The 14,982-nt window shown below is 38.3% G+C and overlaps 1 protein-coding gene and 1 pseudogene across 1 annotated transcript; one reads left to right on the top strand and one right to left on the bottom strand.

Annotated features, from left to right (window-relative positions):
- The first annotated feature begins 2,755 nt into the window (after nt 1-2,755).
- LOC137714588 (protein ZW2-like) lies at nt 2,756-6,559 on the top strand (annotated as a pseudogene).
- A 6,028-nt stretch (nt 6,560-12,587) lies between these two features.
- LOC137714087 (receptor-like protein 2) lies at nt 12,588-14,982 on the bottom strand. Its single transcript, XM_068453376.1, has one exon. It carries the CDS (start codon nt 14,970-14,972, stop codon nt 12,804-12,806), a length of 2,169 nt encoding a protein of 722 aa, XP_068309477.1. The 5' UTR covers nt 14,973-14,982; the 3' UTR covers nt 12,588-12,803.

The raw sequence follows: 14,982 nt of genomic DNA, 5'->3' as shown, positions 1-14,982 counted from the left end.
ACTGCTCTCTGTACTTATGTCACTATAAATAAAACTTCTAGTATTAAGAGATGTTGACCCTGAGTTCTCTTCCCAATTCCAGGCAGCTTCTTCATTAAATACAATGTCTCTTGACAAGAATAACTTCTTGGATAGTGGATCAAATACCCTATACCCCTTTTCACAAGTTGCATATCCCACAAATACTCCTTTGAAGCTTTTAGGTTCAAGTTTATGTCTCTATTCACTTGGAACATGAACATAACATAGAGATCCAAATACTTTCAGGTGGGCTATTCCTGGTTTTCTATCGGAATAAGCTTCAAAAGGTGTGATATTGTTCAAAGCCTTTGTGGGACATCGATTTAGGATATATACAGATGTATGAACTGCTTCTGCCCATAGAAAATATGGCATCCTCTTCTCATGCAACATAGATTTCGCCATTTCAATCACGGTTCTGTTCTTCCTCTCCACACTCCATTTTGTTGTGGAGTATATGCAAGAGTAAGTTGTCTTTGTATTCCTTCCTTTTCACAGAACTGATCAAATTCTAATGACTTGAACTCCCCTCCTCTATCACTTCTCAGAGTCTTAATCTTGAAACCACTTTGTAATTCTGCCATAGCTTTGAATTTCTTAAAACAGTTGAATGCATCAGACTTATATCTCAAGAAATAGACCCAAATCATTCTGGTAAAATCATCTATCAGCAGCATGAAATATTTATTTCCAGCAATTGACTCAGTCTTCATAGGTCCACACAAATCAACATGAATCAGTTCAAGTGAAGCAGTTACTCTGTACACTTGATTTCTTGGAAATTCTTCTCTGTGTTGTTTACCAAATTGGCAACCTTCACAGACTCCATTGTAGTCTGCAAGCTGTGGCAAACCATGTACCATTTCCTTGTCTCTCAATTGTTTGAGACCACCAAAGTGTAAATGTCCAAGTCTCATGTGCCAAGTCTCAGTAGAGTGAGTGACACTAGCTTTCAACACCATTTGATTCTCAGAGAACATAGTCAGTGGATAACACCTATTCACTTGCTTTTTCACTCTCATAACCAAGCATTCCAGTGATCGACCATCATACACACTGCACATTCCACCTCCAAACACCAAGAAATATCCATGCTCATCCATTTGACCAACACTGAGTAAGTTCGCCTTTAAACCGAGAAGATACATTACTTCTCTAACATACTTTCTCCCTTTATTTGTATCAAAAACCAAGAATCCCATTCCTGCAACATTCACAAGATCTTCAGTCGACATTTGAACTTTGCCAGCTACATTTGTTCTGACCTCAACAAGCAAATCTACATTTCCTGTCATGTGATTGCTTCAACCACTATCTATATACCACTCTTCATTCACCTTTGGTTCTATGATTGTGCTATTTGCATAAAACAGGTTCCCTGTTACCTCTACTTGATTAGCACTGTTTGCCTTTTGCACTGATTTACCTACTGTGCACTCTCTAGCCCTGTGTCCAAACTTTTCACAGTTATAGCATTTAGGTTTCCCTTTATACCTACATTCTCCAAAGTGAAACTTAGAGCATACCCTGCATTGTGGTTTTGTAACTATCTGACCCATTGACTGTGCATTATGTGCAGAATTAACAGGAAATTTCTGCTGAAACTTGGGTTTTGAACCTCATTGCTTGCCCTTATTATTCCAATTCTTCTGGAACTGAGATGAACCAGATTGACCTTCGCCCCTATTTTGCTCATTTGAACTCACTGAGAAAGATGAGAATGCTTTCCCAGTTGTATCAACAGTATGTAGATCAAACCGTTGTTCTTGACTCTTTAAGATTGCAACTACTTCCTGCAAATCTACAGTCTCTAGACACTTTGTATTTTCTATAACCAAACAGATAGAATCATAAGGTTTACTAAGACTAATCAGAACCTTTTGCACAAGTCTCTCATTCGACAGAGATTCACCAAATGTTCTCATCTAATTAATTAGTTCATTCAACCGTGTAAGATAGCTAGATAAAGACTCATCATCTCGCATCCTAGCATATTCAAATTCTCTTCTAAGATTCTGCAATTTCACAGATCGTACCTGATCACCACCATGATATTCTCCGTACAACAAATCCCATGCCATCTTAGCTGACTCGGCATTGGCGATTTGAGGGAAGATTTGATCTGAGACTGCATTTTGAATGATTCCCAAAGCCTTTGCGTCTTTCATCAAAACAGCTACCATTTCTTCATCATCCTCCGATGCTTCTCCAGCTTCCTTCTTCTTCGAATTGGAGGTTGTAATCCCCTTCTCTACCAGATTCCATAACCCAAGAGATTTGAATATTGTTGCCATTTTAATTCTCCAGAACTCGTAGTTCTCACCAGAGAAAATTGGAGTCCTCACTTCAGAGCCTCCAGATCCAGACATGTTTTTTATCTGAATCGACAACCTTCACCGAGTTTCAAGAGAGCTTCGATTGAGCTCGATAACTTCACAGATTTACGCCTAGATTGTTAAATCCAACCAGGCTCTGAGGCCATGTTAGTGAAAATGAATTCAATGGGTTTTGATCTAGAGAGAGCTGGACAGAAAAACAAAGATGAACGAAAACTGAAACCGAATGATTTTTTTTTCTTCTCTCTTGCAAAAAGTTGCTGAGGAATATTTTCACTATATTGAAAGAAACCACTAACTCTGCTTTTACATTAACTGTTGGCCTTAACTTGGGACCACACATACACTACATTTCATCTTAGTTACTCATCTATCTAATTACATGGATCAACCAACACATGGCCTTTTACAAAACAGAACTTTACACTTGGCATTATTTTGCACAAGTGAATACACCAATTTAAGTAATCTTATTCTAAACTTTTCAGCTCAACACTTATAATTCAACATAGACTACCCATTTTAGCAGCATCAAAACCAAATAACCAAAAACCTCCAAACCCAATTTCATCAACCTTCGACAAAAAATTCTAAAACCACCACAGTGAACAGCTTCACCAGTTTTTACGAGACGTGGTTTGAGCAGCTCCACCACCTAGTCTACCAGCTCTCCACTTGTCCCATACCTCCCACCAACCACGACCAACACCACCACCTCCTCCACGTTGTCCAGAAAGTCATGGCCCACTATGCCGAGTACTACCGTGTCAAGTCTCTTGCCACGGAGCGCGACACCCTCTTCGTCTTTGTTGCTCCCTCGGCCACCACCCTCGAGCGCTCCCTCTACTGGATTGGCGGCTGGCGCCCCACAACTGCCTTCCACCTTATCTACTCCGAGTCCTCCATCCACTTTGAGGCTCACAACTTCGACATCCTCCAGGGCAACAGCACCGGTGACCTCGGGGACCTCACCACCTACTAGTTCGGCCGCGTCAGCGAACTCCAATGCGAAACTGTAAGTATATAAAGTCCAATGCGAAACTTTATATATATAAAACTGTAATTATATGTAAGAGGAATGCTGAGGACTAATTTTTTAGATCAAATTTGTAAATCATGTGAATTAATAAAAAAATAAGCACATTAATTATCAACAATTACGGTATATAGTTTAAAAAATATTATAGATAATCTCTCTTGTAGTATTCATATATATAAATCGCAACAATGACTAAAACTTTCTAAATTAGTTAAACCAAAAAAGGATTCTAAATATCAAGAAATTTTTCAGTATGACAGGAACATGGGTGGTACATGTTATTTTTTAAGTTATTAACTTTTTAACACACATATCCCACTATTTGTATAGTGACACGTGGTGTACCATTGACACACCCCGACCGAGATCAGGGTGTGCTGGCCATCACACGGAGGTGACGTAACCATGTGCACGTGCGGAAGCTAATAAAATAATAATAAAAAGTACGAATATTTAAAAAACACTAGCATACAAAGTACTAAGAACAAGTGCTAGCGTAAGTGAGACTCTAAGTTCAGAGCAATAAGTCCACAGCAGTCCAAAAGAAAGATGCGACAATAGTACACCCGAAGGTGACCTTACTATGGTGGGTGTCTGTCAGAAATGCCGGAAAAGCCCTCTGGGAAACCACCGGAACTGCTACGCAACTAGAACCTGGAGGGGCGCAAAAACAAAAGCGTGAGTGGGCAAAAACAAATCTTTCGAAAACCATTTATAAAATACTTTCTAACCCCTCGCCGTAAAACCTGTATACTTCCCAGAAAATAAACATATATACGCATGTATAGGTATGCTAATCATGCTCAAGAATATGCCATGTCAGAATCTCATAATGGAAATGCAAGTGCTCAGGTATAAATCATAACCATAACATATAATCTGGCAGCCGGAGTCACCTAACGTGACCTGTACGGCTGCATGTAGAGCTCAAATCTCAAACTCAAATACTGAACCTGCCCACGAGTCGGAACCACCTAAAGTGGTCTGTACGACAGGCCTGGGTGTAATACATATATACGCTCTAGTGCTACGATCACGTGAAGGCTGTGCGAATAATCGCGGGTCACCTACGAGTCGAAACCACCTAAAGTGGTCTGTACGACAGGATTGTGCACCTAACTTGGATCCAAGCTGAGCGTGTGGTGCGGGAGGTGAACATCACGTGAAGGACTGTGCCCTACTCTGGGCGGGAGCACTAACACCGAGGGTGCAGGTTATGAGCTCTCTAAGTATCTCGAATCGCTACTGCATGTAAACATGAATAACACTTACCTGGCACTTACCTGTGCGTCCACAGCACCCAATATGCACATGTGTATATATATGCAACTACTAACATAACCAACGATGCATGAATGACGATATTGTAATGCATGGCATAAACTAATAAACGTTTATTCAATTTCTGGGAAAATATAGTATATAGGTATATACGGAAAACCAAAAGCCCACTCACTGGTAAGTGGAAGGGTCGTAGCCCCCCTGCCTCGAGTGACCACGCTCGTCCTCGGGATACGTATCACCTATATGCGAAACAACTATAGAAACGTTAATTTTAAAGCACATAACCAACTTCTCATAATAACTTCTCATACATTGCTCAAAATGGACAATTGAATATACCAACGTGCTCTACACAACCTCAGGATCACACCCATATTTTTAGAAAAATTTTCCACCGCCGCACGCGCCCCCACGCGCAGGCACGTGCCTGGCACGCTGACAGCGTCAACTGACGCCGTTAGGAATATTCCGTCAGTTTTGACAGATTCCGTTAACAGCGTCAGGAATATTCCGTCAGACTTGACGGAATATTCCGTCACCTTCTCCGGCGAGGCTCTGGCGCCGGAAAACTAGAAAAACTTCCAACCGTGTTTTCTCACTCGTTTTTCAACCATTTTTCGTGATTTTTGCACCAAATTGAAGCCCTAGACTAGTAGAACAACAATATACAAGTTTCAAGGGCTAAAAATCATGGAATCTCACCTGTCACCAAGCTTCCAAAACCGGCCAACTTCGAACCAGGCGATTCCAACGTCCAAACTCTTCCAACGAAGCACTCCAAGGCTCCTTGGGACCTCACCAAGCTACCTACGAGCTTCAAAATCCCAAAAACGTGCTAGGTTAAACTTGCATGAATAGTACTCAAATCGGACCACTTCGAATCGACGTGAAAACGGTGGTTTTCTTACCTGAAAATGGTTTGGTTGTACTCCTCTCAGCCTCACTAACTCAACTATGGTCTTGGTTCCTTCGATCTGTGATGATTTGAGTGAGTTGTGTGTGTGTCCGTACGTTTGTGTTTGGAAAGGGAAAGGAAAGAGAACACGGGAGAGACAGGGAGAAGACAGAGGGAGAGAGATAGGGACAGTGTGTGTGTGTGTGTGGCCCAACACATGCCAACACCACACAACCAACCAAACAACATAACAAAACGAACTAGGGGTAAAATGGTCATTTCACACGTACGTTTTAATAATTCGGAACGGGATGTCACACCATCTCGTGTGCTGATCACACTGAAAAATCTCTCCTACAATGTCTGCAAATAGCAATAATATTTTATTGATTTGTCATTTATAAATATGGAATTCGCACTTAATTCTTGTAATTTACAAAGGAAACTAGAAATTGTTATCAGCACTAATAATTTATTTTACACTCTTCATTCTCAAGAACGATACAGAAGATTGCATGATGACATTTTTGGACAGCTAAATAGCAGCTATTGGCGGGGTGAACAACGCAAACACTTAGTGTTCTAAATGTGATTTTGTAATATCTTTACATATGTGATTTTATAATAACTTTACATATTCTTATAAAGAAAAAATTGGAATCAACATGCGTAATGAAATGAGTAACTAGCTGCTTCATTATTTTGATGTAGGTGAAAGAGGGGAATGCGATATCGGAGCAGTTATCAGAGTGGCAAGCCGGGGCGTTTGAGATGATAGGCGCATGCACGAATCTGGATATGAATATGGGATCGTTGGTGAGTGTGTTGAAGACGGCGGATGATCTGCGGCTGAGGAAGGTGGGAAAAGTTGTGAAACCGCTGACTCCACAGCAGGCTGTGGAGGTCTTGATTGCAGCTGCCGAGTTGCAGTTTGGGGTCCGTGGTTGGCGGATGAATCAGGACCGTCGGCATGGGAATGTCTGATTTTCGGTTTTGGTAGACGGTGGTTAGTGATCGTTGGCGGAAGTAAATTGGGGTATACACTCTGGTTTGTTTGCAGTCTGGAGTACTATCAGCAGTATGTAGGTTGTTTAATGTTAAACCTTTTTGTTCAACAATATGGATAACTTTTGTGTTTTGTATCCTCCCATTAGCACCGTTGATCAATAAAGAATCGTATTTATTTTACCGTTGGATTAGGATGCTTTGAATTGAATCCTTATATATGTGGCAGAGAATTCAGCTACTTGAATCCTTTAATCATATTTTGTAGAGTGAAAATGTTATACTGATAGAGCCCCTTAGTATTATTGTTTAATGATGTTTCTTTTCACTTGTAAGCGAAAAGTTTTAAGTTTAATTTTTGCTAAAAAAGAATTTGAACTCCATCATTGCTAACTTATTGTTGCAATAAGCTCACCCTTCTCTTAAGTTCAATTCTTGCTAAAAAAGAATTTGAATACATCATTGATTGTCGTTTGTTAAAAAAAAATATTAAACATGTTTTTTAATCATATATATAGATTCTTTCTAAAAAATATTATATATTGCTAAAAAGGAATTTGAACACATCATTGATTGTCGTTTGTTAAGAAAAATATTAAACATGTTGGACTATGGTATTTGTAAATTACATAATGTGACACTGTTTATTATTAAAGTTGCATGACCAAGACCATAACTCTCTTGGTCATGAACTATGACGCCATCTGCGGGTGCGTTATGAACTATGAGTTTAACCATAACCAAGGAGAACTCTCTTGGGTTACAGTTACATAGAAATTTCGTTTTACCATTCTTAACGGTCTCTACAGGGCCCCCACTGTTGTACGCAATGCCAGGTTTATGAGAAGCCATTGCCTCCAGATCGTACAATGCCAAAGTGTTCATCCTACATTTTGAAATATCTTATATCAATTTCATATTCCCCGCAATATCTGACAACAGAACAAAATTATGTAATTTTCGCCTTTGGCGTATAAAGGAAGCATAGGCATTGGGAGAGAAGTGCATTAGCAAGAGGTGATGAAGTTAAACTTGATTGGACGCTCTTGAAGAAATTAGGATTTCACCATAAAATCAATTAGGAATATGGAGAGTAGTCTAACTTAGTTATAAGCTCATGCAATGTTCCTCGACTCCCTCTTTCCAAGCATGTAGGATTCATTCTCAACAGTAGGCCCCCGCCCTCACGTATGACGAATTTAACACACTTGAACAACACAATGTGTGGCCATTTGGCTTCACACGTGGGACACTGATATCATGAAGAAATTGAGGTCCCATCGTAAAACCAATTTGGCAATATGAGAATAGCCCAACTTTTTCATGCAAGTCCCTCCTCCCATTAATGTGGAATTCATTCTCAACAACTCCTTCCCTTTCTGCTAGACTTGTGAGCTCCTCTAATTACTCAACATTTTCTCTCAAACGATTATCGAAGCCACCTAAAACATGATATATTATATGGGGTTTTTTTATATAAGTCCAAAGTAATTAAAAATTGGACATATTTCAAAAGTAAAAAATCATTAAAAATTAAACCTATTTCAAAAGGTGACCTATAAAATTGGACCTATTTCAAATTTTTCCATATTATATTTATCATTCCCATACGTGCAGAAGATATGCAGCTCTACCAATCAATTAGGGAATGATACATGGGCATAGGGCGAAACTACGTAGGGACAAGGAGGGGCGGCCGCCCCTCCACTCGTCGGAAATCTGCACGAAGAGTAAGAATTCCGCCCCTTTGTTCTTTTGAACTTTCCAGATTTCTAGGTTTGGTTGTGCAGCGGTGCTGCACTGGTGCGCTGATGACTGGTGTGTTTTAAATTTTGGAGAACGAAATCAGAAAAAATAAAAATAAAAAATAAAAATAAAAAAAAGTTGCAGAGTGACGGAACTTGCAAAGAAGATGAAGGCCTATCTATGTGATGTTCCCTACACCTACACGGCGTCATTTGACAAAAGAAATTGGATTTAACTCAACCGATATTTTGTTTACCTTTTTTTTCGCTTAAAATTTGACCAACCTTTTTTTAACACTTCTGCCCCACTTACCCTTTTTTCTCTTCTGACCCCACATTTTTTATGGTTTGTTTACCCATTTATCTTCTTTTTTTTCTTTATTTATTCTTGTAAGTTTTATTTTTCCTTTTATTTTTCTCTCCAGGCCCCTGCCATATTTATCTCAAACAGGAAATTTAGTAAAAGGTCAATAAAATTTTTATTAATACACCATATATCCATGCTCAATTTTTATTTTAGACTTAATCAATGAAATATTTTTGTTAAATAGACATAGGTCAATGAGGAATGTTAAATGGGTTTCAAGCCCATATAAATAGCTATAAAATTACTTTTTTGCCCCAAATTAAATCATAAAAGGTTTATGATCATCTCTCTCAAAAATCCTCTTTTATGTATGTGAAGATAACCCAAATGCCTCTCTCTTTCTCGTTGATGAATCAATACAAGCCATGAATCCATAACTGAAACTCAAGCAATAAAAATTTCTCTCTCTCTCTCTCTCTCTCTCTCTCTCTCTCTCTCTCTCTCTCTCGTTGATATATGAATAAATACAAGCCATGAATCTATACTTGAAAGGCCATCAATAAAAATCTCTTCGGTTGTAGCAATGGGCACGAAAATATCATTGCCGCCACTAAATTTGTCGTTCGACTGTTATATCTCATCGATTTGCTACTGAATTTCATTAATCCATGGCTAATCTCATTGCATCATTGGCTCGACAAGTGGTTCTCAATCGAGTTCATAATAATAATGAGAGATTAAGAAGGGAGAGTGTTGTTGATTGAATTCACACATAAGGAAGTGATGGAGGAAGGAGAAAGAATGGACAAATTAAATCAGTTTATTTTCAATTTGGGTCTTGTTTTTGGAACATGCAAGTTGATTTTTTTGGGTTTTTTTCTGTTGGGTTAGAGGTTTGGGATGGAGAACGAAAGACAAATTGGTTTTCGACATGTTTTAATTGAAGCCCAAATCATATACTGCATAAAAAACAGAACCAGAAAAAGCAGAGACTGCATTGCAGTGTCTAAATCAAAATGTCAAAAAAAAAAAAAATATAGAGTCAAGAAATGAACACTGCATTGCAGTGTCTGAATTCAAATGTAAAAATAATATAAAAACAGAACCAGGAAATTAACGAATACTACATTGTAGTGTCTGAATCCAAATCTAAAAAAATATAAAAACAGAACTAGGAAATGGACACTGCATTGCAGTGTCTGAATCCAAATGTATAAAAATAAAAAATAAAAAATAAAACAAACAAAAAACCCAAGAAATAGCCACTGCATTGCAATGTGTTTGAATCCAAATGTAAAAATAATGTAAAAACTGAATCAGGAAATGAACATTGCATTGCAGTGCCTGAAATCAAATGTAAAAATCAATAGTCGCACAATGAGTGATGGAAAAAACAGAACTAGGAAATAGACACTGCAACGCAGCGTCTGAATCCAAATGTGAAAAACAGAATTAGGAAACAGACACTGCATGAATTCGTATTTTCCTATTCCAAAATATAAAAATATGAGAAAGAGTGTGTCAGTTTAAGTGGGTGACAGCTGTAGTGACAGATTTTGTAATTATTGTTTATTTTAAATGCATTTAAGTATTATAATACATAATTGACCTATTTATAATTAACATAAATATTGTTGATCTATTGTCAATATTGTAATTTTTTTATTGAATTTATACAAAATTACCCTATTTTAAACTCTCCCGTTATATTATATTTAACTTTCAGTTCAGTTCGGGATTAAATTTTACTGGTGTTAATTATAGTATTTCTTTCAGCGGTATAAAATTATTAAATTACTATTTTTCTTATCGTGTAACAGGTTATCCACTTGTATACCTGGACCGACCCATTATCTTAACAAGTGCTTATCGGATTACCCAATAACGACCTAATTCGTTATCGTATCGACCCGAAAACCCGTTAATTTTGTGTCATATGTTGTTAGGTTAACAGATCGTATCAGAAATTATCAGGCCTAGTTAGACTTGCACTCTTTTGAATTTCGTACCCCTCGCTCGGCAAAGCCTGGCTTTGCCAGTAATCAATGTTAAATTAAAGCCAACGACTACGCCATTGAAGTAGAATTGATTCCTCTTGGTACGTGGCCCCGACAAGGGTGGACCAGGGTAAACCAAACCTAAGGACCCAGCATAAGCTCATATAGAAATCCAGCGTACGCATGGTTGTTCGGCGTCCACAGTAGGTAAAAGGCAACCCCATACAACACTGAGTAACGAACACATAAGAATCCCCAATATGATGGAACTTTTAATTTAAGACTAGATTTATAATCTCAAAACGTCTATAGACTAAACGGTCAGAAACTATTGTTTATGTTAAACATAGAATTGCTAAAACTATGACACTTATTTCTTACAAAACCTGCAGTATTTGGAACCCTGCTGAATAACTTTTGAGAGATCAAACGAGTATGTTATCCTCCAGTCAATCTAAATTTTCATTTCGCCTCCCAAACACCATGTCATTCCAGCCTTCTACACAGTTATCACCCTATTTCTTTGGACTTGATGGTCTCTCTGTATATATTTTTCACATATTTCATGCAAAACGAAGTGGAAATATCTTCGCAAATAACCAAGGAAAATTTGAACACCCATGCATGGTTCTGATTCGGCTGCACGTCAGACAAGCGTATAAAACTGCTCATAAAGGGACATCAGTTACCGTAGGATAACAGCACAATAGTTCATTGCTATTTGGATTATGTACACTTTTTTTTTCTCATAAATAACAATTCTAGGCGTGACTATGGGTCTAAGCCTTCACCAAAAACTCTAGATATACGCTAATGTTTCATAATTTACCAAGAAAAACACAGAAGAATGTCTTTTGACATCCAGATACTAATGTTAAATTGCAAGATCCGTAAAGCTCTGAACACGCAAATGAACCAAGGGAAAGCTTAATCACACAACCAGGTTATTACTGCATGCTTCTACTTGGTTATTGATAGCCTAACTAATATATAAACAGTCTTCAACAGCAACATAAGGTAATGAAGGAACACGCATACCCTATAGAACTTGCCTGCAATTGTCAAGGAAGATTCAGCCAGATCAGGACCTTGAAGGCTTGAAGCACATCACCTTCAAGGGTACACACGAAGCAAAGCAAAAGCTGATATTGCCAGGTCTATATTCTTTTTCCTCTCAAAACGATTGATAGAAAATTTAGCCAAAGCAGGAAAAAAAAACAGTAAACTACCAGTTGAACATACACGTGAAGCATCTCCCAGCCGCAAAACAGGTACAGCACAAGTGAAAGTATGTGTAGATGAGCAGATAAATTTACATGTATGATCATGTCATATTTGGATTCACAAACTCATAAATCGCAACAACAACAATATTTTTATTTTTTAAGATAATAGTCATGGCAAGATTTACAAACATCACATAAAAACAGTTATGAAGCCTTATATATAATACCTAGTTTGAAAACAAAAGTCCACTCACTAATACGTTGTTGGGTCATAACCGGTCGTGCCCTGCCCTCTGAATCCCCCGGGGTAAGTCTCTCCTATTTGGAAAACCACCATACTGGTCTTTATAGCAAGGGGTTACTAATTCCAAAAAGCAAGGTTTTAGAAAACTTTTACTTTTGCCCACTCACACCTATTTGTTTTGCACCCCTCCAAGAGTTAGTAGTTGTATGCTGGTGGAGACGAGAATCACTAGCAATTTCTGACATTCACTTCGGATAATGTAGGAAGTTGTTTCTATTTTTTTTATTTTTTTTGTATAAATATTCTTTACATTTATGCACGTTTATCAATGCTCTGACATTGCATTCATTGTAATAAGAGTTCATCCCATAGTTTGCACTCTTAGTTTAATTTATTTTGATATGCAAAAAATGAAGTTACACTTAGTAAGGCGACATAAACATCACCCCTTATAAAGTAATAAAAAAAATACAAGAAAAGAGGGGGGACATAAACCTTACCCTTCTTAAAAAAGAAGATACGAAAAAAAAAAAAAAAAAAAAAAAAAGAGGGGACACAGAACTAAACCCCTCTAAAGTAAAACCTAATGCTAAAGATAATATACATATCCTCGCAGTCTTCCATATGAAAAGAAAACCGAAGATGTAGGATAAAAAGCACAATCTAGTCTCCTCTAAGCCTTCTTTTCATCATGGTCATACACTTTAATCATATAGCCTATCTTGTACATTGTCTAAGAATTTAAAATATGCATATCTCCATGTCTTCTTAACAATTAAAGAACCAAACACTCCCCAAAATCCTACGATGAAACCTAGTGCGGTGAAAATATACAACCATGGAAATTCATGCTCATTGTCCACACCTTGGTTGTTCTTGCTATCTGCATCAATGTTCTTAATTGGTAGACACTCATTCGGAAGTGGAGAGCCACACAATTTTGAATTCCCCTCAAACGCAGAAGCATTGAAACTTTGGAGCTGAGTGCTTGTTGGGATTGGTCCTTCGAGATTATTGTACGAGACATTGAAAGATTTCAAGAAATTAAGGCTTGCCAATGACAGCGGGATGTTTCCAGACAAATGATTCATGGAGAGGCCCAAAGTCTCTAGATTTTTTAGATTGGATATTTGTTCTGGAATATTGCCGGAAAAGTAGTTACCACTAAGATCCAAGTTGTGGACAAGGTGTATTTGGCCAATCTCAGTAGGTATTCTACCATGAATGTGATTGAGTGATAGGTCTAATGTTGGTGGAAAGATGGACAATCTTCGCGGGTAAAATAGGTCTGCAGCGGTGAGGATTGGCAGGTCAATATAATCGTCTACTTGAGTTGTGGTCGATTCATGTACCAACCTTGGTAGTCCACAAAGTTCTTGTGGAAATTCACCGGAAATTTGGTTGTCTGCCAAGCTCAAGAATAAGAGTTTGGGAAGAGTGCCCAGCGATGTAGGAATTGGCCCTGTAATCTTACTACCTGTCAAAATTAAGATCTCTACATTCTTGAGTTTTGATAACCACAAAGGCATCTGACCAGTGAACTCACAATAAAAAAAACTCAAAAATCGAAGGTTTTGGAACCGACCAAAATCAACCATGGCTTCATCAGCTGGCATTTCCTCATTTTTGAACGAATACGAAAAGAAGAGTGATTGAAGACTTTTGCAATGCATTAATATCTCCATTGCCCCAGTGATGTTGGTTAAGCCACCAAGTGAGAGAAATGACAAAGATTTCAATGCAAGAATTTCAGGTTGTATTTGTCCACTTATATTATTTGCACTCAAACGAATAGCTTTTAGGGATTGGCATGAATAAAGGCTTGTTGGAAATGTACCAGTAAAGTGGTTTCGAACTAGGTCAAATTTACTGAGGTGACTAAGTTTTGAGAAATTGAGCATGGAGATATCTCCATCCAAGTTGTTGGCCGCCAAATGTATTTCTACAAGGTTCGTGCAATTCATCAACGATGGCGGCAAAGAACCTTCAAAATGGTTGAAATCAAGAGCCAAGAGTTTCAATTTGGAGAGCTTTCCAAAATGGAGAGGGAGCACACCAGTCAATTGGTTAAATGAGAGGTCAAGGATTGCGAGGTTGGTGAGGTTGAAAATTCTCTCACCTATGGCTCCATGGAGTGAATTGGAAGGGAATGCAATTTCTTCAAGTTTGGTGGCATTGTAGATATCTTTTGGAAGTAACCCTGAGAGGTTATTGTAACCAGCACGAAAAATTTGCAATTTTGAACACTCTCCGAGTCCAGGAGAAATGTTGCTACTAAATGCATTGCGGGAAAAATCCAACAACCTAATCAAGGGAGAAGAATGAAGACATATAGAGGATGGAATCACACCTGAGAAGGAATTGTTGTAGACACTGAAACTAGCTAAATTTCGAGCTTCCTGAAAGAATGGTGATGGAATTGCACCATGGAAGCGATTGCTGGAAAAATCCAATGTCTGGATATGGTGGGATGGCAAAGAAAATGGCAGCTTTCCAGAAAGAAGATTAAAGCTCAAATCAAGGATCTCAAGACGATTCAAAGCCGAGAAGAATTCAATTTCAAGTGATCCGGAAAGTGAATTGTGAGAGAGATTCAAGTGGATGAGGTGTGTGAGATTTCCAAGTGATGATGATGAGGGGAAAATAGCTCCTTTGAAACCTTGGGAGGATAAGAGCAAATGGGTAACCAAACCATCCTGATTACAAGTGATGCCCTTCCAACGACAACAGTTAACCGAAGTCCAATTTAAGGGAGGAGAAGATAGCGTGGAGGCGAAGGACAGAAGAGAGCCACGCTCAGTTTGGTTGCATGCATGAACATTTGTAGAGATGATGTGAGAGAATAAAAGGATGAGAAGGAAGCCATAAGCCATTAGGTTAGGA

Source organism: Pyrus communis, chromosome 14 (assembly GCF_963583255.1).
Source record: "Pyrus communis chromosome 14, drPyrComm1.1, whole genome shotgun sequence".
In the NCBI taxonomy this organism is placed as follows: Eukaryota; Viridiplantae; Streptophyta; class Magnoliopsida; order Rosales; family Rosaceae; genus Pyrus; species Pyrus communis.
This window is presented reverse-complemented; position numbering and strand designations above follow the sequence as displayed.